The sequence below is a fragment of the Dipodomys merriami genome, unplaced genomic scaffold (assembly GCF_024711535.1).
Source record: "Dipodomys merriami isolate MVZ:Mamm:240054 unplaced genomic scaffold, mDipMer1.0.p SCAF_8, whole genome shotgun sequence".
Classification (NCBI taxonomy): Eukaryota; Metazoa; Chordata; class Mammalia; order Rodentia; family Heteromyidae; genus Dipodomys; species Dipodomys merriami.
The window spans coordinates 5,064,174-5,090,173 of NW_027206401.1; the positions used below are offsets into that span (position 1 = coordinate 5,064,174).

The 26,000-nt window shown below is 43.0% G+C and overlaps 1 protein-coding gene across 6 annotated transcripts in view; it reads right to left on the minus strand.

Annotated features, from left to right (window-relative positions):
- The window catches only part of Map3k4 (mitogen-activated protein kinase kinase kinase 4), an 80,485-nt gene that overhangs the window by 43,082 nt on the left and 11,403 nt on the right, over positions 1-26,000 (minus strand). For 5 of the 6 annotated variants that reach the window (XM_070010697.1, XM_070010698.1, XM_070010701.1 and 2 more), the window contains exons 2-3: positions 16,934-17,124; positions 4,544-5,910 (exon numbers count right to left, since the gene is read on the minus strand). In XM_070010697.1, the coding sequence (XP_069866798.1) occupies positions 4,544-5,910; positions 16,934-17,124 (1,558 nt within the window). Of the gene's footprint in view, positions 1-4,543; positions 5,911-14,075; positions 14,096-16,933; positions 17,125-26,000 lie in introns of those variants that run through there. The other variant, XM_070010703.1, reaches the window with a different exon arrangement.

Genomic DNA, 26,000 nt, shown 5'->3' on the forward strand with positions numbered 1-26,000 from the left:
ATTCTATACTGCACAATATATTCATTTAAACCTTTCTCCTCTTCTGCAAATACATAAACTTCATGAAGAAAGCAAAAAATGGGCACAAAATAACCATAAAGACTGCTAACTTAAGTAATGCATGGGTATTCAACATTTTAAATTACAGCAAACCCAAGAACTATATACAAAAGTACAAATTTTTAAACATCAACCAGGACATTGGGGAAGGGGTCCTGGACGGCATACTGGCTGAGATGGAAGAGCCTCATCAGACTCCAGAGGTACTGGAGAGGCACGAAGGGAGAGGGTTGGGCCTAAGTCACTTTGGAAAACAGACTAAGGAAGGCTAAAAATGACAAGTCGTGCACTTCAACACTGCATGGAGTTCACAGCTCACTCCTCCCAGAGAATGCTTAGCACAGACTGGCAGTTCTCAAACTATATGCACGCTAGGATTGAACAACCAAGCAACGGGAGCCAGACTTCTCACTGTAAGAGAAAAGAGCTACAAATAGGAGTGGTGGTGCTGGATGAGAGGCAGAAGTGGCATACTATCTCCTGCTCATCACACGCAGGGGTAAGCAATCACAGCCTATATGACACCCCTGTATTTCTAACTCCATCGCAGAGAAAGTCTAGAAGCAATGGCATCCCGACTGCAACAAAGACGCCAGTGCTCACTTCTTCAGGTCCAAGCACCAGCTCCAGAAGGAACCAGAGCTCCTTGGAGACATGTCCAGTCCTAGGACTGAAACAGCACAGAAACAGGGCTAGGTCGAAGCACCCTGTGGTGCTAAAAGTAAGACACCACTGGAAATGCAAAACAACCCAAAAGGGGCTTTAGTAGCATGTGAAAGGACACAGAGCCCAAAAATGCCTGCAGGCACAAAATAAATAGTAGCACCACATTATAACCCAAAGCAAATAAACAGGGGCAACCTTGGAGGCAGAATTTCAAATACTGTCTGTGCATTCTACCCCTAGCCCCTGAGCAGAGATTCACTGCCTTCCCACTGGGGGCTGTCGCTGGTGACTCGCTTGCAAAGAAAAGTATGGAAATGGGAAAGTGGGAAGAGAAACCTGCAGGTAACACCCTAACTAAGCAATCAAGGGTAACAGGAAGGGCGACAGGCCCACCTGCCCAGTCATCCTGAGAAAACATCAAACAAGTTGAAATGCACAGACACCATCATTACTGTGATGTGATACCCCAACTCCACCCTAGGACAAAGAGGGAATTAACAGTTCAGTGAACTACACTTCTTACTGATGTTAATATTTTAATTTTGATAAACATGTAGTAAGTCAAAAAGTCAGTATAGTATCAAAGCTGGGCACTGATAGTACACACCTCTATGCCAATCTACTAAGAGACTGACATCTGAAAATAGTGGTTTAGGGCTGGGAAGGTGGCTCAGTGGTAGAGCGTTTGCTCAAGGCCCTGGGTTCGATTCCTCAGTACCACATAAGCAAAAAGAAAAAAAAAGCCGGAAGTGGGCGCTGTGGCTCAAGTGGTAGAGCGCTAGCCTTGAGCTGAAGAGCTGAGCGACAGCGCCCAGAGTTCAGGCCCCACGACTGGACCCAAAAAAAAAAAAAAGAAAATAGTGGTTTGAAGCCAGTCCAGGCAGAGGAGCCTATGGTGAGACTCTCATCTCCAAATAGAACTACAAGCCAGGTGTAGCTGCAGTCACCTATGGGAAGGATCCTACAAACCACAGGCCGAGCTGATTCCGGCTCACTTCTGCCCAGGGGTTGTCTAGGGAGATGATCACTGGAGGGCGGAAGACCCCTCCCCAGACCACAGGGGGACAGTCATCCCTCATGCCTAAGGTTAACAATGCTCACCAGGTGAGGGTTACAGTAAGGGAAGAGAACTAAGTAGGGCCTGTGAGCTCCGGGGAGGCTCCGTGGAAGAGAGCAGAAGAGAAAAGGGAAGCAAAAAGGAGACCTGAGGGGGCCTGGGTCCACACAAAGAGGAAAGCACGGCTTGCTTTTCCCTCTTACATTGTCCAGTTGGCTGTCTTCATTTAATTACATAGATTAAATAAGTTATTCAATAGTCTGAAATTCTTTCAATTGAAACACTGTATCTTCAAGATCCCTAGCAAGTGCCTCACAAAAGAATTTGGGGAACTAATCTACCTATTAATTTAGAGGCTATCCACCTAACTAGAAATGTGTGCTGGGAGTCAGTTCAGAGAACCATGGGAACTAAACGGTCACAATTTTGGACAGTCCATTAAGCCTATGTATGACGTTATTTAAACAAATTCCACAGATTTTTTAACACTAGTTGTCATTTTTTAGATTCTGAAATTTAACAAAATTTTACAGGATAATTATTTTGTAAAGCATGTTTACAAATGAAAGGTGATTATGTTATTTGTAAACATATGCTACAAGTAATTAATCATAAGGAATAAAAATATGAAGACACAGCTATGAAAAGGATAAAGTGCCACAAAATATTTCTTTCTTCCTATAAAATCCTTCAGCTACATCCACTACTATCATCACAGAAACCATAAAGAGTCCAAATTAGGAAGTATATTAATGTGCAACTTGTGGTATTGGTTGTTCCACATATTTCCAACAATTAAAAATATACATAAAAGGGCTGGGAAGGTGGCTCAGTGGTAGAGCGCTTGCCTTGCATGCCTGAGGCCCTGGGTTCGATTCCTCAGCACCACACAAGAAAAAAGCCGGAAGTGGCACTGTGGTTCAAATGGTAGAGCGCTAGCCTTGAGCTGAAGAGCTGAGGGACAGCACCCAGGCCCAGAGTTCAGGCCCCACGACCGGACCAAAAAAAAGAAAAGAGAGAGAGAGAGAGAGAGAGAGAGAGAGAGAGAGAGAGAGAGAGAGAGTGTGTGTGTGTGTGTGTGTGTATGTGTGTGTGTGTGTGTGTGTGTGTGTCCAAAAAAAAGAAAAAGTGTGTGTGTGTGTGTGTGCGCGCACACACGCGCACACACACACACACACACACACACATACAAAAGCAGCAGTTGGCGGTGGCTCAGGCCTGTAATTCCTCAAGATCTGAGGATACCAGTTCGAAGTCAACCCAGGCAGGAAAGTCCCTGAGACTCTTATCTCCAATTCATCACCAAAAAGAGAAATGGAGGTGGGGTGCAACCTTGAGGAAAAAGCTAAGGCAAGATCTTGATGGAAGTAAACAACTCTACACAAAATTCAAGTTACATTACTATTTGGGATATAAGCCAACTAGTGTTTGCTATACTAATTTTTGAGACCCACATTATAATAAAATATTATTACAGTGATTCATACGCTAAAAAGCGGGGAAAGTTCATTTTCTATTTTAAAAAATCAAAATCATTCCAAGTTAAAATACTGCGTAGCAAAATGTTAAATGACAAATATGTGTATAAATATGTATGTGGCTGCTGAAATTTCAAATCACCAACTAATACAGGTATGTAGGATCTCACTGAATTGTGCACTTCTGCTGCAGCCAAATGAACATGAAAGCAAAAAATACTACTTTGGGCTCTCAAGAATATCCCAGAAAGTGGTGCTGTAGCTCAAGTGGTAGAGCACTAGCCTTGAGCTGAAAAACTGAGGGACAGAGACCAGGCCCAGAGTTCAGGCCCCATGACCAAAAAAAAAAAAAAAAAAGAATTAAATTAAATTAAAAAAAAAAGAAGAAGAATGTCCCATACAACTTTGCCACACTTTCCCATCGCCTGCAGCAGTTGACAAACTTCTGAGGTACCAAGGCTTCAAGCAACTTTCTCTAGGGAACACATTCCTCTCACAAAAATCTCCACACACTGGGAACATGTATTTAACACAATCAAGGGTTTCCTTAGATGTTTATCTACACTCAACACTCAAATAGTGTATACTATTTTCCTTTGATCCTCTTCACATTTTTCTACAAGTTGCATCTGTCTAAAACCCAGTCACCAAAACTGGCCAGACTACTTACTTCAAAAAACAGGAAAAGCTGGGGATGTTGCTCAGTGGTACAGACGTGCCTGGCACACACAAGGCCCTGGATTCCACCCCAGCCCACCAAACAAATGAATAAACAAAATACAGAGAAAAGACCATATCCATGATCCTGGATGCTCATTAAAAAAAAAAAAAAAGGAAGTGGCGCTGTAGCTCAAGTGGTAGAGCGCTCCCCTTGATTTGAGCTGAAAAGCTGAGGGACAGTGCCCAGGCCCAGAGTTCAAGCCCCATGACCGACCAAAAAAAAAAAAAAAATCAAAAAAAAAAACAACACTTTTTCACTGACTTGTTTGTAGTTGTGTTCACCCATGATGTGGCTTTTTTCTCCCTCCATTTATACAGAGTCTGTCATTCACCACCCTTTATTTACATGGTTAGACATTTCCCCACAACACACGGTCTTGAACTTAATTCACTGAATTTAATGTGATTTTCACAGATTCATGCATCGTAGTACTTTACAGAAATAAGCAATGTTTAATCGTTTCTGTTTATGCCTTAAAAATCCGAGGACTGTGGAAGTGCGTAAGAGCAGCGCAGCCCATGCACATTGCTCTGATGAGGACATGCATGCACTGACACCTACCTCCACTGGGCGATCACACTTCACCAGGGCTACCCGCGCCCTCTGCAGGGAGCCATCCATCAGCTTGTGAAGTCGTAGGATTAACTTTCTTAACCCCATCTGCTTCAGTGCTTTGTCTACAAAGGGTCTATAAATAGAAGTCAAACAATGCCTGTCGAAGCCTGCTTCGGTGCCGCTGTCGGCAGCTCCCCAGCTCACAGATTCCTCCTCAGGTTCCAGCCTCTCCAGCTTCCTGGCTCCAAACTCCTGTGGCAGGATATCAAAGCTGTTCCCCGCAGACAGCCTGGGTTCTGGAACCCTGGACTCGGGGGCTCGATCTTCCTCACTCTCGTCTGTACTGCTATCCAGCTCCTTCAACTCTCCCTCGGGGTCATCACCCTCGTCTTCTGGCTCATTTCCTTTGGATGGTCGAGGGGAAGGAATTTCAAACACTGGCCAGCCAATGTCTGATAAGTTCTTGATGCCCAAAACAGTGCCCATAATCCTTAACTTCTGATTTAGGTCCTTTGTGATGTTTAACCACAAGCAGAGTGCCTGCACTCTGTCTTGGAAGTCTTTTGCAGCATATTTTTCGTAGTCCTTCTGGAGAGCCTGCAATGATGGATAAAGTGCTTCTATGTACTCTAGCAGCTCCATTATCCGTTTCACCTGCTCAAATGACACCCTCTGGCGTTGGAGATGCTCGTGATACGTTGAGTAACCCACCACACTCTTTGCTTCATGCGGGGCTCTGCACTGCCCTTCTACTGAAGTACCATTGAAATTTGCTCCATTTCTAATGAAGGCAACACTCCCATAATTAACTTTGAACGTAAGGATTTCGTTGATAATATCTGGGATGGCTTGGCGGGCAGTATATAAAAAGAGGTCCTGGTCATTGATGGTCCGTCCTGCATGCCAAGCCTGTAGCTCTAACCAGATGAGTTCATTTGATCTGTTAAACCAGAAAGCAGACGTATTTTCCTGTCCTCTTTGCTCCCTGTCCTTCTTCTTTGAGACTGAGGTAAGCTTTAGCAAAAGCCGCAAAGTTTCAAAAAACTTTAAACGATCTGCAGGACAGTCAGTCCTGGAAGTCTGCCGCGTAGTTCTGGCTATCGGCATGGGCACAGAGACTGGAAGCTTAGCGTTGCTGCAGCCAAGGCTGAGGTAAGGCTTATTGAGATCCACGTCAGGAATTGACTTTTTTGGCAAAGATCCACCCACTGAGTCTAACATGAATGAGCACTGTACGTTTTTCTTGTGATCCCGCTCTGTTGTTCTAAGAGTTGCTCGGATCTTTTTCTCCTGCTTATAGCTGTATTCTTCCACATTCTCCACTGCTTTTCCAGTGTCTTTATGGGGAGGCTGATTTGGTGTATTCATTTTTTCTATTGAAAAAAATAACAGAATATTATGTCACTCTGAAATATGAAGTTACTCACTATTTTAAATTAAGCTGATTCTCATGTACTTCCATTTTCATCCGTTGTTGTGGCAGGAAAAAACTACCAGATGCTGAAGAGTCCAAGATTCAAAATATAAACATAATATTTCTCTCTAATTTTTAAAAGTTTATTCTTTGCTATATTATACTTATATTTATAACCACTAGCCTAACTACCTGCTTATTTCTACACTGAAAATGCAATTAGCAAACCATTTACTCAGCTCTCCAAAGCAATCACTATCTACCCAGGGTAAAACCATGAGAGGACACCTAACACAAGGCTGGGCTCAAATCATCCAGTCCTACCTGTCACATAGCTAAGTATGTGAACTTAAACAGCAAATCACTTACCTTTTCTGGGCATTCCTCTCATTGGTAAAGTGATGTTTTAAAATCTTTAAGGATTCTTCTTTAAATAGCAGTATTTGGAAAGCAAAAATGACAGGTATTTCCAGATTTTGCTCCACTGAATTTTATTTTTTGGAATATCAACTCAAACTATGGTTTGTTATTAAGAAACACAGCTGACATACGCACTGTATAGTTTCTAGAACTCTGAATGTGAGGTGCCACGAGGCAACCACACAGCTCCGTGTAGATAACTAAAATGCAGGCATGGCTCAGAAAAGAAATCCAGAGACCTGCATGTGGAAACCATAGCATCGACACTGTTGAAGAGCAGACACACAGTAAACATATGAGATAAGGATACACAGGGAAAGGATGCAGAAAAGGCGCAGTGAGGACCCACAACGGAATGCTGTGGTCAACAGTATCTGTGTCCTAATAGGTAGGGAAAAGGAATGATTTTGTTAAGGGTTAGGATAATCTTCATAAAACTACTGTTGGGTAATATTAATGATAATGGTCACAGAATCTCTACACATAATTTATAATTCAAAAGTAACAGTGGAAGGGTATTTCTTTGCTTGTATTATTTATTTGTATTCCCCTAGGATTTAAAGGTCCTAAAGGAAACAAAGAACTCACTGAGAATAGCTATGATGACTTTCAAAACCCCAGAAGACAAGTTATAAACATGTCCATGTCTATACCCCACTGTTCTACAGACACAATCTCATTTCAGCAGGCCGTACTTCATATGCATGAATCTTGTTAACCTGCTTACCTCGTAACATATAAAAATGTACGTACTGAACCATTTTTTGAAATTCAGCATATGCACAAAAGCAGTAATTTAATATTGGATCCACAGTGTGTGTAAGGAAAAAGCAAGCTCAGAAAGGGGCAAGGTGGGATAAAGAGGCCCCCAATTCAAAACAGTCAAGCTTGTTTGGGGAGAAAAACATGCCAAGGAAAATCCACATATCTTACGTTTAAACAGTGATGAAATTCCAAGTTAAAACAGACTAGCCACTACTACCATTAGTGGTAGTTAGACTGAGGGTTAGTCAAACTTGTCGACTTCAGCAATAACTATACTTTTAAAATATGTTTTTGACAGTGTTAGTAAACACAGAGTGCTTTCAAGCAACTGATGACCAGCTCTAGAGCTCTATGAAATCATAAGGGACCTATCGGTGATGACCAGCTGGGAAGCACGTTGGAGTTGAACAGGAATCAGAGGCTCAGGCACAGAAGCTGCCCCAAGCAGTGTGCATTTGGTCTTGAGACACGCTGGCATCGCTGACAAACTTCTTAATGACTCCAAGGCCCATGCCTAGAGGGCAGCTGTGCTGAGTTTTTCTGCTCATACCAAAATCTCCCTACAAATTCACAAAACGTCAAGTGTAAAGAGTTTCTGAAAAGAAAAATGATCCAAAGCAAAGGACGTAAAAGACACAGAAATGTTTTATATTGCGAGTTTTAATTACAAGGCCACAAAACTAGCTCATTGCAACCTAAGATTAATGAACACCTGTTCTCCTACATGGCTATAAAAATTAAATATGATTTGCTTAGCATAATAAAAGCAAACAGCAGGAACAGTTTTTCCTTCTATCACCACTAATTCCTAAAGAATCAGAAGAACATGAAAAAATTTTAAAGTTTATCATTAGACTGAAAGCAGCCAATGATGAGTGATACAGTCCACGTTTAAACAGACAGTAGGACAATCAACCAAATTCCCACATTCACACCAACAGTAAGTATAAAATGTAAATTTTTTATCAAGTCCTGATAATATGCTCTTCCACATTTGCATTGCCTGAAATTATTCAAGCTGTCAAGTGAGAAAGTACAAACTGGTACATAATGTGCACTTGTAGTTTGACCACTAGACCAAGGATGCCTTAGAATAAATAGTATCAAAGGACATTAGCAATCTGAAGGGGCCTAGAGATCTATAACTTGAGGTTCTCATATTCCCACTAATGTATACATTTCCACATGACTAGAAGGTGTACCTTTGGGGAGACACAACTTTATCCCACCCCATCCTTTCCAGGAGGTAAGAACTTGTTGTGGTACCCATTACAACACTACAATAATACATACCAGAGAGAGTAGCATCATTAGAGGTAAATGTTAAGAGCACGGATCCTAACTCCTAGCATGGTGTCATCCCTCATTCTTACACCTGTCAAAGTTGCTCACAAGTCTGCACTGACCGAACACATAAAGGCTAAGACACCAGATGCCACTAAAGATGAATTCTTGAGGGTTAACTGCCTTCAAGAATAGATTCTACCTAAACAAGGGTAGCAATGGGACAAAAGTATATTTCAAACCAAAAAAAGTATGAAAGGGTTCAAAGGCAATGAAAAAAAAAGTGTGGTTAGAACAGTGAATCTGTGTATGGATAGCCTAAGAACATAAATGAGAATCTTGAGAAATATGTGCATTAGCAGGAATTTGAGAACCTCAAGTTACAGATCTCTAAACCCCTTCAGACTGTTAATGCCCTTTGATATTATTTATTCTAAGACATCCTTGGTCTAGTTGTCAGACTACAAGTGAAGGCTGAGCCTGGACTACAGAGCTGAAGTATGGACTTAAATCCATTCTCTCTAGCTATAAAGACTGAATCTTTCTTGTACTATTATTACCAGTTCAATATTATATCAGTAAATTATATTCTTAAAAAACAAAAATGCTAATCTTACTATTTTTCTTTGTTTGTTGGTAACGGGGCTTGAACTCCAGGTCTGGGCACTGTCCCTCAGCTCTTCACCTCAAGGCTAGTGCTCTACCACTTGAGCCACAGCGCCACTTCCAGCTTTTTCTGTTTATGTGGTGCTGAGGAATCAAACCCAGGGCCTCGTGCATGCAAGGCAAGCACTTTACCACTGAGCCACCTTCCCAGCCCCTAATCTTACCATTAACAAAACACACATACAAATACACCCACACACCTGCTAACAGAGTGATTCATGTATGTATACATATGCGTAAACCAACTCTCATATAATGTCAAGATACCAATTCTATTTGTAAGTCAGCCAGAGTAGTGTTACAATACAGCTGGAAAAGATGCTTATGAGGCAAATGCACAAGACAAAAAGGGTTTGAGTTAGCTATCTTTCGATTCCTATTTAACCCACTTAAACCATGCACCTGAGGCAGGGCAGACCATGGGAAGCTGGATGCAGGAATTCCGGTGGGTATTAAGGTAGGAAAGCACACAGGCAGGACTCTTTACTTTAGGCTTCACACTCCCGCACCAAGCTGCAACACACAATGAAAAAAACATACCTCGTATCTCTCCCTCTGACTTTGTCCACTGCCCAGATGATGACTATGCACAGGCACTGAGCCAGGATGTCTTAAAAGAAAGATACTTAACCTGAGGTGGTAGGCACATTTGGCAACATGACTCCTTTGACAGAAGTGTTTGCAAAGAGGGAAATATTTGTCTTAAGGAAGGACATCTGACCTAAAAGGAGCATCTGAGAAGCCTACTCTTTATTTCAACGTTGTGCTCTAGGAAAACAGAGTATGTCACAATGGCCCAAATTTAGTAAAGTGACCAGACTTGGTATCACTGGGCCTGGCTGACAAGGTCAAAACAATGCAACAGCAAGAGACACTGAAGGTATCAGGTGTCCAGGACAAAGGGGAGCACCACCCTAGGGCCAACTTAAGCCAAACCTCTAGCCCATTTTTCTACTATAAATACTCCTGATGTTACACCACCACCCACTTCCCAGCTGTGTCCATACCCATGTGTGGGTTGTGTGGGTTGGTGACTTACTTTTCAAAACTTACCAAATTTTAATTGATCAAATCTGGTCATGACTTATTACTATTAAAGTATAAGTTCACATAACATCACAATACAATTCTGCCACTCATTTAAGAATGGAATCAAGCCAGGTGACAGTGGCTCATGCCTGTAATCCTAGCTACTTAGGAAGTTGAGATCTGAGGATTGAGGTTCAAAGCCAGCCAGGGCACGAAAGTCCATGAGACTCTAATCTCCAATAAACCACTCAGAAAATCAGAAGTGGCGCTGTGGCTCAAGTGGTAGAACACCAGCCTTGAGGTGAAGGGCTGAGGGACAGCGCCCAGGCCTGGAGTTCAAGCCCCACAACCGACAGGAGAGGGGGGAGGGGGGGAGAATGGGATCAAGCTAGTCAGAAAGGGCATCAAGGGCTGGAGATGGATCTCAAATGTTAATGCACGTGTCTGGCAAGCACAGGGCCACAGGTAAAACCCCAGTATTGCCAAAAACAGACAGAGTGAATCCTGAGCTTCCATGGCAAATGCCATCAGTAAGCGTCAGACAGCGGCTTTACCTCACGGTAAAGCACTGAACATGCTACTTGGGTAGCGTAACATTTTATCCTATGTTTCACAGCCTTATAAAACAAGAGTGAGTATTTTGAAAACAAAACAAGGTTTTTAGTATTTCCAGGGGAAAATATTAGGAAAGTGAAAAAAGAAAGGATAAGATACAGTTTTGCATTCATCTCACTGGCAAATTATTAATACAAAGACATAAAATACAGCAGGCAGTGCTGACCTCATCCTTCTCCTATCTGCCCAGTTCCCTCCCCCAGGCCTCTAATTCAGGGACAACCACAATGAGAGTGGGCGTAACCATTCCTATCCGACGGTGACCCACTGGCATGTTACAGACAATAACACATTCTGCAGCACTTCTTGTGTCTCTTCATAGGATCTTCAACACCTCGCAACAGAAGTAGATTTTCTGGGTCAGAGATACAACCAGTCCCAATCACGGTGCCTTTAAAAAATCTCCTGCCACAGGAACTGGTAGGTGACACTCCCAACAGCTTTGTACAAAGGCTGTCTTCTCTACATCTTTGCTAGTATTTGATATTATTACTTGGTTAGAAATAGAACTCAGAAGGATGGGTAAATACAATCACTGTATTCAACGGACACATGTGAAAATACAACTACGTAACTTGAGGGTATGGATGGGGAAGAAAGACAGAAGGAATCATATTAATCGAGATGCACTTTACTTTGTACAACTACTTAAAGATAAAAATAGAACTTGAAGGTATTAAAGGCAAATTACAGAGAAATCAATGAAGTTATAAACCTTTAAGTTAAATTTATGTGTATTATAGAATAAAAGTAAGGAAATTATTTTAAGAGTTGTAAACACTAAAAAGAAAGTATGGTACCTTTCTGTAAGTAATAAGTAAGCGTAAAGTTCAAAATGCAAGAAGCAACAGAGGAGCATGGAAGAGTGGCCCAGAAACAAAATTTTCAACAAAATGAGCTACCTTGAAATGAATGTGATAAGTGACTATAAAACAGTGACTCTACGGATGTTTTATTTATAAATTGCAAAAATCACAGAACAGACTATCCATGCCCAAGCAGTCTTTACGTAAGCTCCTCCTTCACATGTCTCAGGAGGAAGCTATCCCTAAGCTATCCCTGCGTCTGGTGTCAGTCACTCCCGCAGCAGCAGCCACACTGCATGCAGGACAGACACAGCATCTTCTCCCCACTGGTCATGACACTGACATGCCAGCTGCTGAGAAGGGTGTGGAGGCACCAGTCCACAGTCAGCTGACTCTCAGGATGAGTTAAACTCAAGGAGGCCCTTTAACAGAAACAGAGCCTTGATCTTCCCTGAGCTACTAGGTCCGTCCCATGCAGGCAGTCTACAAATGACACCTGAAGTCACAGCTGCCCCTGGCCCACTATCTGAGAAGCACTGGAGCAGGCACCCAGGCCAGGAGGAACCAGGACAAGACACTGGACCTCGAGCCCTACACAGCTGGTAGCAAGAACAGTTGTTCCACTAAAGGCTCAAGGGCATACATCCCAGAAGAGCTACCGTGGGCCCCCTGGGTCGCAAGTCTGGCTCACTAGTGGCAGTCCTTTGGGAACCCCAGCTCACAATGGGCTCCTGGGGAGTGTGGGTGATGGACACAAGGAGGAGACCTTCTCAGGTGGCCCCTTAGGGGTAAGAAAGCAAATCCATGAACATAGTTCCATAGCTAAAAGTGAGTCTGGTCTGCATGGGCTGGGCATTGTGATTCCAATCTATAATTCTAGCTTCTCTAAGCAAAGATAAGAGAATCACTGTTCAAGACCAGCCTAGGCAAAAGTGAGACCCTCTCTTAGAAACAGGATGGGATGGATGGCACTTGCTACTGAGAGGCTGAGGTAGAAGGATGCAAGGAATTAAAAGCCAAGGCCTGGAGGACAGTATAGTTCTTGTTATCAAGCTCAAGGCCCTGTGTTTCCCAAGTACCACCAAGAGAAGAAGAAAAAAAAAGTGATCTGAGCCAGGTGCCAGTGGCTCACGCCTGTAATCCTAGCTACTGAGGAGATTGAGGTCTGAGGATTTTGTTCAAAGCCAGCCTAAGCAGGAAAGTCCATGAGACTCTTAGCTCCAATTAACCACCAGAAAACTAGAATTGGTGCTGTGGCTCAAGTGGTAGAGTGCTTGCCTTGAGCTGGAGAGCTGAAGGACAGCACCCAGGCCCAGAGTTCAAGTCCCACAACCAATCAAAAAAAACAAAAACAAAATCAAACAAACAACAACAAAAAAAATAAAACAGTGATCTTCATGACTTCTGAGGTTAAGTCAAAAGAAGTTTCCATGGTTTCTTCAAACCCCTGCTCTGAGGAAGCCAGCTGCCACATATTAAGCCCAACTACTCTGTAGTCAGTGGAGGCTGTGAAAAGCCCAGACTAGCCCTATGAAAGGCCACGTGGAAAGAAAACAGTGGCCACCCGCACTCAGTAATTCTGGCCATATCAACTAAGGTCCAGATATGGGGGCATCTGAAACACAGTAGATATGAATTGCAGAGGGCTGAGGGCTACAACTTGGGGCTCCAGACAAGCCAGCACTCCAGTGAACTGAGCCACTCCCCTAGAGCGCCAGACAACAGAGCAGAGATGACCCCTGCTCTTCCTAAATACTCAAGCCACAGAATTGTGAGCAGTAAAATGGCTGCACTTTTATACCACAGAATTTCACAGTAGTTTGGTACCCAAAAACAGATAATCAGAATAATGCAAATATTATCAGTGACTGTTTGTAAAGTCCAACAATGACCACAGTTCTAAAGTCGGTAGTATGATTCAGAGAGATTTTACTTATTGCAGTGAAAAAGAAATAATGTAACAGTTCATTTTTCCATGGAAAATTTTTAAAATAAATTTGACCAATGCAATTCATTCTAAAAAGCCTTTCAAAGTACTGAGTGCCCAACATATTGTTATGAATCACATGCTGGTGTAAAATCGTGGTCTCTCTGATTCAGCTTTAAGGTCATGGTACAAACATCACTTGTTCTCTAAGTCTTCTAAATACCCTCTCCTGAAGGCAGCCACAGGGCCGAGCCCCTGTCCCCGCAGGGCATGCAGCCTGGAAGCACTGTGCTCCACACTAGGATGAGGTCCATTCACCATCTAAAACAGGACAGGGGTATGGAGCCACTCAAATTCTGACTCAATGGAAAGAACGAAGGCAAAATGAGGGAGGGACCGAGAAGGAGAAAAAAAAAAAGGACTAAGGAAACACAAAGAGAGAAGGCAAAGCAAGGGAGGGAAAAGCAAAGGAGGGAACTAAGTAAGAAAATAGCAACAAGAAAAACTGTGTCAGTAGCACACACAGTGAAGAGATGAAGGGCTAGGAAGAGGTCCAGGAAGCATGCAGGAAACATCGGCATGCCAGGCACGTAACTTGAGACATTCACTTACTTAATGGGAGGCTTGCTGTCCTGAAAATGGAGCCACCAATTAATAAGAATACATAAACAAGGCAATCATTGAATTTTACATCAAGACTTAAGACAAGGAAACAGTACTAAGTATGAGAAAATACTAGCTTATAACAACAGTTAATATGTAACCCAAACAGGCAGGTTATTTTGTAGATATAGAGAATAAGACACACCGCTGCATATCTAGGACATAGGGGAGGCCAGACCAGAACCCAGGGACCTGACCAGAATCCAGGAGATCTGACCTGAGTCCAGAGATCTGACCAGAGTCCAGGGATCTGACCAGAGTCCAGGAGATCTGACCAGAGTCCAGGAGATCTGACCAGAGTCCAGGGATCTGACCAGCATCTTGGGATCTGACCAGAGTTTGGGGATCTGACCAGAATCCAAAGATCTGGCAACTACACTTATGCTCTTGCATACCACACTATGCTGCCAGGGTCTGAGCACTAGTACAATAAAACCCATCTCTTTAGTCTCTCCCTGTGTTCAGCAACAGCTCCAATGGAGATGCAGATGGAACGAACCAAGCTACAGCCACCAGAGATCAACAGCATACTGTGTATGGAAAGGGCTGGCATGGAAAGGGACAGGCTGAGTTTTAGGTCAACAGGGTAAAATGTCTCAGATAAGGTAAAAGTGAAGTCCAGGTCTTGTGTGGTAAGAAGTGAATGAGCTCCAGGAAGCTGTGGGATCTGATTCAAAGCAAATGGCTTGGCACTACACTAACAGGGAACTTGAAAACCCTAAGTTTTCAGTGGCCTGGGATGCCAGTCACACATAAGAGGAAAAGAAGGCAGAAGTTTGGCCTAATGCAGCTACTTGTGCTGTAGGATCTCACATAAAGAGTAAAGCTGAAAACACGTTATATCCATGGTGACAAGGTGCCAGGGTGCCATCTAGTGCTGCTTAGCAGGAAAGAGTTCCAACCACTAGCAACAGCACCAAAGGTCACTAGTGGATGGCAGAATCTCAGGCTGCACAGGGATCCAGGGAGAGTTTGGCTTTGTCTCTTTCTACATCCTCAGTATACCATTGCTGGACAGACAGAAATCTAGAAGCCTTGGCCTGAGAGACTGAGAAAACAGAGAGCAATCTATCCCATATCAGCCATCTGGCAGTAGCCATAACTGAGGACAAACTTTTCTATCTTCTTTATTTATTTGCTAATGGCAACAACTCAAGAATTAACAAAACTTAAAATCAACATATGGGGCTGGGAAGGTGGCTCAGTAGTAGAGTGCTTGTCTCGCATGTATGAGGCCCTGGGTTCAATTCGTTAGCACCATATAAGCAGAAAAAGCTGGAAGTAAGCCGGGCACAAGTGGCTCACACCTGTCATCCTAGCTACTCAGAAGGCTGAGATCTAAGGATCGTGGTTCAAAGCCAGCCTGGGCAGGAAAGTCCATGAGACTCTTATCTCAAATAAACCACCAGAAAACCGGAAGTGGCGCTGTAGCTCAAGTGGTAGAGCACTCGCCTTGAGCTGAAGAGCTGAGGGACAGTGCCCAGGCCCAGAGTTCAAGCCCCACGGCCGACAAAATAAATAAATAAATAAATAAACCACCAGAAAACCAGAAGTGGCGCTGTGGCTTAAGTGGTAGAGTGCTACCTTGAGCTGAAGAGTTGAGGGACAGCACTTAGGCTCAGAGTTCAAACCCCACAACCAACCCAAAAAAAAAAAAAAAAAAGCTGGAAGTGGCACTATAGCTCAAGTGGTAGAGCGCTAGCCCTGAGCTGAAGAGTTGAGGGACAGCGCCCAGACCCAGAGTTCAGGCCCCATGACCCACAAAAAAAAAAAGCAACATCATATATCAAAATCAAATTTAAAATAAAAAGAATTACCAAAGTTACTGTAAAAAGGATCAATTAACAGTTCATCCCTTAAAGATGATATACCATGTAGAGAAAAAGGAACCTCACTGCACTATTGGTGGGAATGTAAGCTAGGACAACCACTCTGAACAGCAGCACTTTTCCCTATGATCCAGCCATACCATTCCTGGGCATCTACCCAGAACCTTACAAGTCAGGACACAGTAAAGACACCTGAACATCCATGTGTGTTGCTGCATTAGTGACAATAGTCAAGGTATGGAAAACTACAGATGCCCTACAATAGATGAATTGATCAAAAAATGCAGTGCAAATACACAACAGAATTTTATTCATCCACTTTCTAGAAAAAATAAGAGTTGTCATTTGCAGAGAAATGACCGGACCAAGAACAAATCATGCTAATTGAGGTAAATCAAGCTCAGAGAGACAAACGGCACCTGCTTCCTCTCCCATGTGGAAGCTAGATCTAAAGAATACAGGGACATGATAATGTGTACAGAACTCTAAGGGTTCACACATAGTCAGGTTAAAGGAGGCTATCCTTGGGGAAGGAACCCAAAGGTGTATCTCCTGTAAACATTTAACAAACTCCAGGAAAAAGAACGGGTTTTTTGGTTGTTGTTGTCAGTGGTGGTGGTAGTTGTTTTGACTTTGGGGTGTTTTTTTTGCTGTTGTTGTTGTTTTGTCTTTTTAGGGAGGGCAAAGGGAGAGTGCAGAAAGGGAGGGAGGAAGGATGAACAAATGTGGTCATGCTATTTAGCCGACACCCTGTGGAAAGTGAACTATGCAACTTGTGGGCAAGGATGCGAGGGGAAACTGGGGGAGAGTGAAGGAAAGGCTAACAGAGACAAAAAAAGGAACGGGTGCTCAATCCCTGACTAATGAAATGAAACTCCTCTGTTAACAATACAATAAGACTACACATTTTTTAAACAGATTATATACTACAACTGCCTGGCTTTCTTATATAATATTTTTTTAAGTTACAAGACTCACCTTTCAAATTACAACGGCTGGCGGGTCTCCCTACACTGTTCCTCTGGTGCTTGGTGGACATGCGCTTCATCTGTCGGGGCGTACTTGGGGGAGAAGTGCCGTAAAGGTTTTCGGTATTCGTTTCATCAGAAAAGTCCTCTGGATCTGATTCGGGATTCTTGCACACTGACTCTCCCAATATGCACTCCTGCCTATGAAACCCAGACATGGAGAAAACATTAGGAGCATAGTCGGTGAATTCAAATAAAAGTGACCTGAACTTTTTATTTGTAGGTGGTGGGGCCTGAACTCTGGGCCTGGGCGCTGTCCCTCAGCTCTTCAGCTCAAGGCGAGTACTCTACCACTTGAGCCACTTGCCACTTTTTCTGCTTATGTGGTGCTGAGGAATCGAATCCAGGGTTTCATGAGTGCAAGGCAAGCACTCGACCACTGAGCCACCTCCTAGCCCTGACCCGAAGTTTTAAAAGAGCTCTAGGTGAAAGCTCTCTAAATGAGTCCCCTCAGCACTGTTTTCACCTGGGAACGGCACTGCACTTCCCATGGCTGGATGGGGGGGGGGGGGGGCTGCAGCTCCCATTAGGAGCATCAGGAGCATCAGGAACACATGGCAGGGAGAGCTCACAGTGCAGCTTCTGGGGTTTATGGAACGCTAACTTAAACACTTGCAGATTCATGGAATAAACAGCAAAGAACTAGAAGATACAACCCGGATGGACCTAAAAACGGACTCGTGCGCTAACTACTGACAAGTTTCACTGGTGAGGGGGCATGTTGAGTCCTGCCCTGGACTCCTGAGCCCCCCTCCTGCCTCTATTTGGAGGGCACAGGCAGACAAGAGGCAATCCAGGAATGATTCGCTATAACACTGGGGCAGAGCGCAGAGCACTAGCCAGGGTGGCAGGGTGGCTAGCCACCTTCTCTGATAAGAGCTGCCGCCCAGACAGTATGACCTAGCTACCTAGCACCATTAAGCCAATCAAAATGGGAACGATATCAAAGTAACATTTATCCTTTCTCTTAAAAAGTTTTATACATAAAATCTAGGCCAGTAAAGACTGGTGAGCATTTAAAAGATCTTGCATCATTTTAATTAACTACCCATAAGCATCCAAAACCTTATTTTGTAACGGCTCATGTGAGATGAGCTAATGTGGTCTGCTTCCGAATGTTTATAAGGATTCCAATTTCTCTGACAGGAACGGAGTATCCGTGTTTCCCTGAACCACTGGCTTCATTTGTGCTTTTAAAAACATGAATGTGGAATGTCTTTCTGGCACTGAACTTCTGACAAGTACATAAAGCAACAGTTCATTCTTTTAATATGAAAATCTAACTGTTCACTCTACACTACAATCTGATCAAAGAAAAGTGTATCTTGAGCCCAATCCAAGGGGATTTGTATAGTTTTTAAGTGAAAAATGTGTGGAAAGAAAACAATGCAAAATTCAAGGAACCTGGGGTTAAATAGTCCTGCTCTGATGTGTAAACCACAATGGTGCTGGAAATGGCCATCTGTAAAACGAAGTTAGCTAAGTAGAAAAGTATCTATGGGTCTGCAAAAGCCCTTAAAAGAAAAAAACTTCATTAACAAATCTTCAGCAATGTGCTTGGAATGAAACGCACAATTTACTCACTTATGAAGTTCCTAAGTTCTCTCCCCAGGCCACATTCGTGATCACATTCACTCCACAGCAATGGGCAAGGGTGTGTTTTAGGGGTAGGGCGTTGGTATACCTGGCTGACCCACAGTATAAATCAAAAGAGGGAAACTAAGACTTGCGCTGATGGCTCACACCTTTAATGCTAACTACTCAGGAGGCTGAGATCTTAGGATCTCAGTTCAAAGCCAGCTCAGGAAGGAAAGTCTATGAGACTTCTGTCTTCAATTAACTCCCAGAAAATCGGAAATGGAGCTGTGGCTCAAAGAGGTAAAGTGGCAACCTTACGCAAAGGAATTCAGGGATGGCACCTGGGCCCTGAGTCTAAGACCCATAACTGCCTCCCCCCAAAAAAGCGGGGGGGAGGGGTAGGGAGAACTGAATTTAAAGACTCTTGTTGATTCATACTTCAAAAAAGTCTAAAAAGGGGCTAGGAAGGTGGCTCAGTGGTAGAGCGCTTGCCTTGCATGCATGAGGCCCTGGGTTCGATTCCTCAGCACCACATAAGCAAAAAGAAAAAAGCTGGAAGTGGCGCTGTGGCTCAAGTGGTAGAGCAATAGCCTTGAGCTGAAGAGCTGAGGGACAGTGCCCAGGCCCAGAGTTCAGGCCCCACAACCAGACCCAAAAAAAAAAAAAGGTCTACAAAGTCAAGTTATGAAACTACAGCTGAAATTCACTAGCTAACCTCCAAATGCACTGTTAAGCTTCAGTTTATACAGCATTAACTATAAAACTTTTGCATGGACTCTAGGCACAGAGTCTACAAATCTAGCAAAGACTTTGTCAGGATAGAATCCAGACATTTTCTAAACTGAAATTGATCTTTTTTCTTCTTCTTCTTTTTTTTGGTCAGCTCTGGGTCTTGAACTCTGAGGCTGGGTGCTGTCCCTCAGTTCTTCAGCTCAAGGATAGTGCTCTACCACTTGAGCCACAGCGCCACTTCCGGTTTTCTGGTGGCTAATTGGCGATAAGAGTCTCACGGATTTTCCTGCCTGGGCTGGCTTTGAACTGTGATCCTCCGATCTCAGCCTCCTGAGTAGCTAGGATTAAAGGCGTGAGCCACCAGCACCCATCGAAATTGATCTTTTAAAAAATATAGATTGTTTTAATCGTATCGTGCATGGGAATGGTACTGCACACTTGTAATCGCAGCTATTTGAGAGATAGAGATAAGGAGGATCAAGGTCTAAGATCAGCCAGGCAAAAGTGTGAAACTGTCTGAAGAACAAGCCAAACCAAAACAGACCTGAAGGTGTGGCTCAAGTAGTAGAGCATCTGCTCAGCAAGTAGGCCGAGTTTAATCCCCAATATTACCATCAAAGAATGGAAGGAGAGGGAGGGAATGAGAGAGGAAAGGGCTCTTAATAGCTCCCCAGCTACAAGTGAAGCACCACTGAGCAGGGGCGTGTCTGGCTCCTGACCAGGGCCTCTCCAGGCCCCAAATCACACAATGCTGCATACACTGTGCTCTTTGTTGAATGACGGAAGCTAATTTTATCTTTGCTACTTTAATCATGATCCCAAGTCAACTAACATGCAATCATATTTCCATTTTTTAATATTTTAGAAGGCTATAAAAATTAAAGACTGTTGATTTCTAATAGTAGTGCTGCTTAAGTGAAAACTGTGCCCTGGAAACCCAGGTATGTAGCCCTGAATGTGTGTATGTAGTCCTCTATGTATGCAGTTCTCTTTGTATGTGTGTAGGAGTATTGTATGTGTGTGTGTGGAGTACTGAATATATATGGTACTGTATGTATGAATGTGATACTGTGAATGTAGTACTGTATATATGAGTGTAGTACTGTATGTGTGTATGCAATACTGTGTGTATAATACTATATGTATATATGGAGTAGTGTATGTAGTACTGTATGTATATAGTACTATAGGTACAAATATAGTACTGTTTGTGTGTATACAATACCATATGTACAGCATGACTACCAGCTGACCAGGTAGTACTGTATGTATGTGGGTAGTACTATATGTAAGTATGTATGGAATACTGTATGTATGTAGCAGTATACGTATGTAGTATTGTGTGTATGTAGTACCATATATACTACAACATGACTACCTGCTGACCAAAATGGTAGTAATGGGTACGGTCTAAGTACCCATTACTGACCCCATTACGGGGTCAGATTAACCTGGGCTGAAATCCCTACCACACTGCACACTTAGCAGTAAGAATACAAGTATTCAGTAGAGTTCTGCTAATCCAAGGGCACTAGATATATACAGAAAAGCATTAAAGTTGAAACAAGCAGATTAAGAACTCTACATACATCATGGAGACTATACTTTGGTGGCCTGAATAGCAAGGCCTCCTGGTAGCACCTCCTTGTGAGTTCACCTCCTACTGAATTTGGGGTGACCTTGTGACTGCTTTAACTTATGGAATACAGCAATAAACACTGGGCCAGTGCAAGCCCAGCCTGAGCCTTAATGCGGTCTTCTTTGTAGTAGGAGGGAACCTGGCACAAAGTAAGAAGCCTATCCCCACAAGGGGAGGTGGCAAGGAGACTCTAGCTAGGTCCAAATCCAGCTGCCAGCACCAACCCACAGGCCTGTGACTAAGCTATTTTGGATCACCCAGTTGTCTCTGCTCCACATCCAATACCACAAAAACAGAAAACTAACTCAATACAATGACCAATAACAAATGATGTTATTTGAGACCATAAAGCTTTTTTTAAGTTTCTTAAATTGTAACAGATAACTGCCACAGATAAAAGCTTAAATGTTTTATCTCACCTTAAATCAGTGACAGTTTTAACTGATTGCTACTATGAATGAGAGCTGACCTTTTCTTTAAGTGCGGGTCTGTTGGGGAAAGTGATGTCAGCTTCATCCCTATTAGAGACCCAAAGTAGCATATACAATTTCACTTTCTATTTCTTTTTTTTTTTTTAACTGTATTTTCTTTGTCTTTTCTTTTTTGGTACTGGGGATTGAACCCAGGACGTTGCACTTGCTAGGCAAGCACTTTGCCACTTAGCTACATCCCCGCCCCACTTTCTATTTCTTTAAAACAGAACAAGATCTTCCTAAACTGTAATAGTCCTTTCCACACCTAATCTGATGACAGTTGTTCTGCATTTGACTTACTGACACTGACTCCTTGCAAAGCATTCCAAAGCAGTTTATGTAGAAAATACAGTTGCCTTACTTTCACAGGACAGATTTGTATAACAGCCTACTACATTACAAAGTTACAACTAAGAAGTTGAATATTCCTAAGCAGATTTAGAAACAAGACAGAAATTCTTAATAAGCATATAGTTCAGTAAAATTTTAGCCAACAGAATCCAGAAACAAATCAGAAAAAAAAAAGCATACATTATGACTGAGTAGGCTTCATCCTACAGATGCAAGGCTGGTTTAACATACATAAATCAATAAATGTCATTCATCGTATCATTAGAGCCAAGGTCAAGAACCACAGGATTATCTCTATTGATGCAGAAGGCTTTTGACAAAATACAACAAAAACTCTGGGGCTGGGAAGGTGGCTCAGTGGTAGGTAGAGCGCTTGCCTTGCATGCATGAGGCCCTGGGTTCGATTCCTCAGCTCCACATAAGCAAAAAGAAAAAAAGCCGGAACTGAAGTGGCGCTGTGGTTCAAGTGGTAGAGCGCTAGCCTTGAGCTGAAGAGCTGAGGGACAGTGCCCAGGCCCAGAGTTCAGGCCCCACGACTGGACAAAAAAAAAAAAAAAAAAAAACTCTGGAGAAAATGGGAACAGAAGGAACATTCTTTAAAACAATAAAAGCCATATACGACAGACCAACAGCCAATATCTACTAAATGGAGAAAAACTAAAACAATTCCCCTAAAATCAGGAACAAGGCAAGGATGCCCACTCTCTCCACTCCTCTTCAATATAGTTCTGGAATCCTTAGCCAGAGTAATAAGGACGAAAGAGGACATGAAAAGGACCCACATAGAGAAAGAAGAAATTAGACTAGCCCTATCCCTATTTGCAGATGACATGATCTTACACCTAAATGACCCCAAAAAAATCCACTCCCAAACTCCTAGAACTAATAAACCACTTCAGTAAAGTAACAGGATACAAAATTAGCCCACAAAAATCAGTTTCCTTTCTATACACCAACAATGTACAAGCAGAAAGGGAAATCAGGAAAGCAATCCCATTTGCAATAACCTCATCCATCATAATTCCCAACTTCCTTGTTAAAATGACAGATTTCAGTGTCTTCCATTAGAAATTCTGACCACAAGCCGGGCACTGGTGGCTCACTCCTGTAATCCTAGCTACTCAGGAGGCTGAGATCTGAGGATCGCGGTTCAAAGCCAGCCCGGGCAGGAAAGACCGTGAGACTCCTATCTCTAATAAACCACCAGAAAACCGGAAGTGGTGCTGTAGCTCAAGTGGTAGAGCGCTCGCCTTGAGCTGAAGAGCTGAGGGACAGAGCCCAGGCCCAGAGTTCAAGCCCCACGACCGACAAAAAAAAAAAAAAAAAGAAAAATTCTGACCACAAAGTCTTGGATAGGGCTTGGAGAAATTAGTGCCATAAACAGGATCTGAGCAACGCACTGTCCTATCTCAACTTCAAGCTCTGCCCTCCCACTCTTGGGACAAGTGGTCTCTCTTGTCTAGAAGCTGGGAAAAGGAGCATAGCCAAAAAATGCTCCACCTGCCAGAAGTGTTGGTGTGGTATTTAAAGGTCTTGAGGAGGCGTTTATGTATTTAAAGCCATTTGTTATTACAGTTATTTTCAATTTATGGTGAAGTTATCTAGGTCTGCCATGTTTCCCATCATAAATTTTCCCTTTTAAATAGGACTGACTTACCAGGATGGTTTTGAAGCAAAAGCAAATAATAGGATAGATGTGAGAGAATACAACAAAAAGTACCCAGGCAGTACCACATGATGAAAGACTGGGAAAGTTCATCATTCTCTCAATAAAGAGCTGGGGAAAAGAGGGAAAATTCAACCAATGTCAAAACCAATAAACAGGAGTAAAAACATGTATTTGTCTATGTTTAATCAGCTCTGCCATCTGCGCCACAGTAATGAACAAAGCTGGGTGGAACAGTCTATATGCGTGGAACTACTTGGTAATGAGCACTGGCCATTCCCTACGCACCATCACAACAGCATATGCAACGTGCTAGCTACATACCAGTACTCCGGTTCCCGCATAATTCCTAGGACAGGACAGGGGAAGCCTGAACCGGGGTCCTGATGTCATTCCAAGGTCAGGGTCTCTCTCCCAGCAGCACCCCTGCATCCTGGCTGTATCAGCAACATGGCTGACACAAGGGGCTTCTTTCCCTGTGGAATTTTGCTGGCTGCAAAATGCCCAGGGCTGGAGGAGGGCCAGAAATAGATTAACAGCTCAAGGCATTAGTTCTCTGGTCAGCTATGCAGCTCAGATCTTTGGTAAAGCTGTCTTAGTCACTCTCCATCTAAATTTCCTCACCTATGAAAAAAAGATGTGCCAGTGGCTCACCCCTGTAATCCTAGCTACTCAGGAGGTTGAGATCTAAGGACTGTTTCAAAGCCAGCCCAGGCAGAATTAATCACAGAAAAAGCAGGAAGTGGCACCGTGGCTCAAGTGGTAGAGCGCTAGCCTTGAGCAAAAGTCGCTCAGGGGCCAGTGCTCAAGCACAAAATTCAAGCTCCAGTATGGAAAAAAAAAAGTCTAACTGCAATCTTCCCTCCTTCCTCACGAAGCTCCGCAATCATCTTTCAAGAGCGCTAACTGATGGCCGTGACACAAGGCTGATGTCAGCGCTCACTGAACAAGAACAAGAAACCCGAGTGTTTACAACTAAAAAAGCACCGGGTGGGGAGGGGAAGAGGAGGGAGCGGCCAAAAAAAAAAAAAAAACCTTTTAACTTCTGAATTAAACATTAACTTTTTTCCACTAAGAGTAAGATTTTATTTGAGATTTGAGATGAGACAGAAATTATCAAATTTTAAATGTGTCACTTTCACTAGTGCGTTTTTCTTCTGATTATTTACAGATGGAAGCATACACTGTTGCATACCTGGCTGTCTATAAATGCATGTGATATTACAGATTTGTCCTCCTCAAAGGCAGAAACTGTGACACACTCACCTACTGAAGTAGGTCCTTACTGAACAAGAGACCCCCCTCCTCTGCTTCCTGTCCTCAGAGCTAGACATTCAGTACCTAATTACACAGACCAAAACATCTGAGAAATCATCCTATGAAGGCAGACCACAGGAGAAAGAGAAGCTACCAAACAAAACATGTGAAGGCAAATCACGGGAGAAACAGACATTGCCAAACAGGACAAAGCCTGGAAAACCAGAGGCTAGAAGAGACAAGACAGTATGGCTGAAATCTTTGAGAAGCTGACAGGAAGTCATAATGCTCAGAGCAAGGTAGGCAGGGAGAATCAGGACTTCCAAAGCAGACAGACAGACAGACAAACAGACAGACAGACAGACAAACATTCTGCACCTATCATCCTGGGAAAATATGTGATTACTGTCAGGTACAAACTAAGAAATGCAAGTGAACTACTTTCTTCAAAAGACTTCCTATCGCCTTACTCTCAGTTTCCTAGCATGACTCTGACTTTTCTTCCCACATGAAACTCCTCAACCACAGCCATGCACTGCTATGCAGGCATCATAGCACATGCTTTGCAAACCTAGAGGTCCCAGCAGTCACCCAACTCAGCCTCCAGATGCAATCAAGAAGCTCGGGACACACGAGACGTTTGAGGCTGCTGCCAGCGTGGCACAGCACACAGCACATGTTGGGGACACTTCTCTAAATAAGCGGAAGGCAAATCACTGTACAAGTAACAATGAAAAGTAAACACAAGAACAAGTAGCACAGCTACTGGCTACCATTATCAAGTATTAACATAGTCACACCCTGGTATGCGCCATACTTTCACACAGCAGCTGTCTTCCAGCATCAGCACAGACAGGATGATAAAGTGCTGGTGGTGACGTCACCAGACCACAGGAACGGTCAGTTCCACTACAATCTCATGGGACCACCTTTGTACACACAGCCCATTACACACCAAAACACTGTTATGCAATGTATGAGCATACATTTAAAGTCATCTAAACACAGCAAGACCAAATCACAAGAACACCCACCACCTTTAAGAATTATGAAATCCTTAAAAATAGCAAATAAACATTTAAGAAGTAGAATACTATCCAACATGAAATAAAGATACACACATTTTACCTCACAAAAATTGTAACTTTCTTACTAATAAAAACTATGTAAACTAGAGAAAGTTTCACCAGGTCTAAAAAGTTTTAGGGGAAAAAAATACTGATTTCCTAAGAATGCAATTGCTTTGGGTGAATAACTAAGGCTAATGTGAAATTTTCTGAAAATTCGGGGTCTAAAAATTCCGTGTGTTCCAAATATAAAC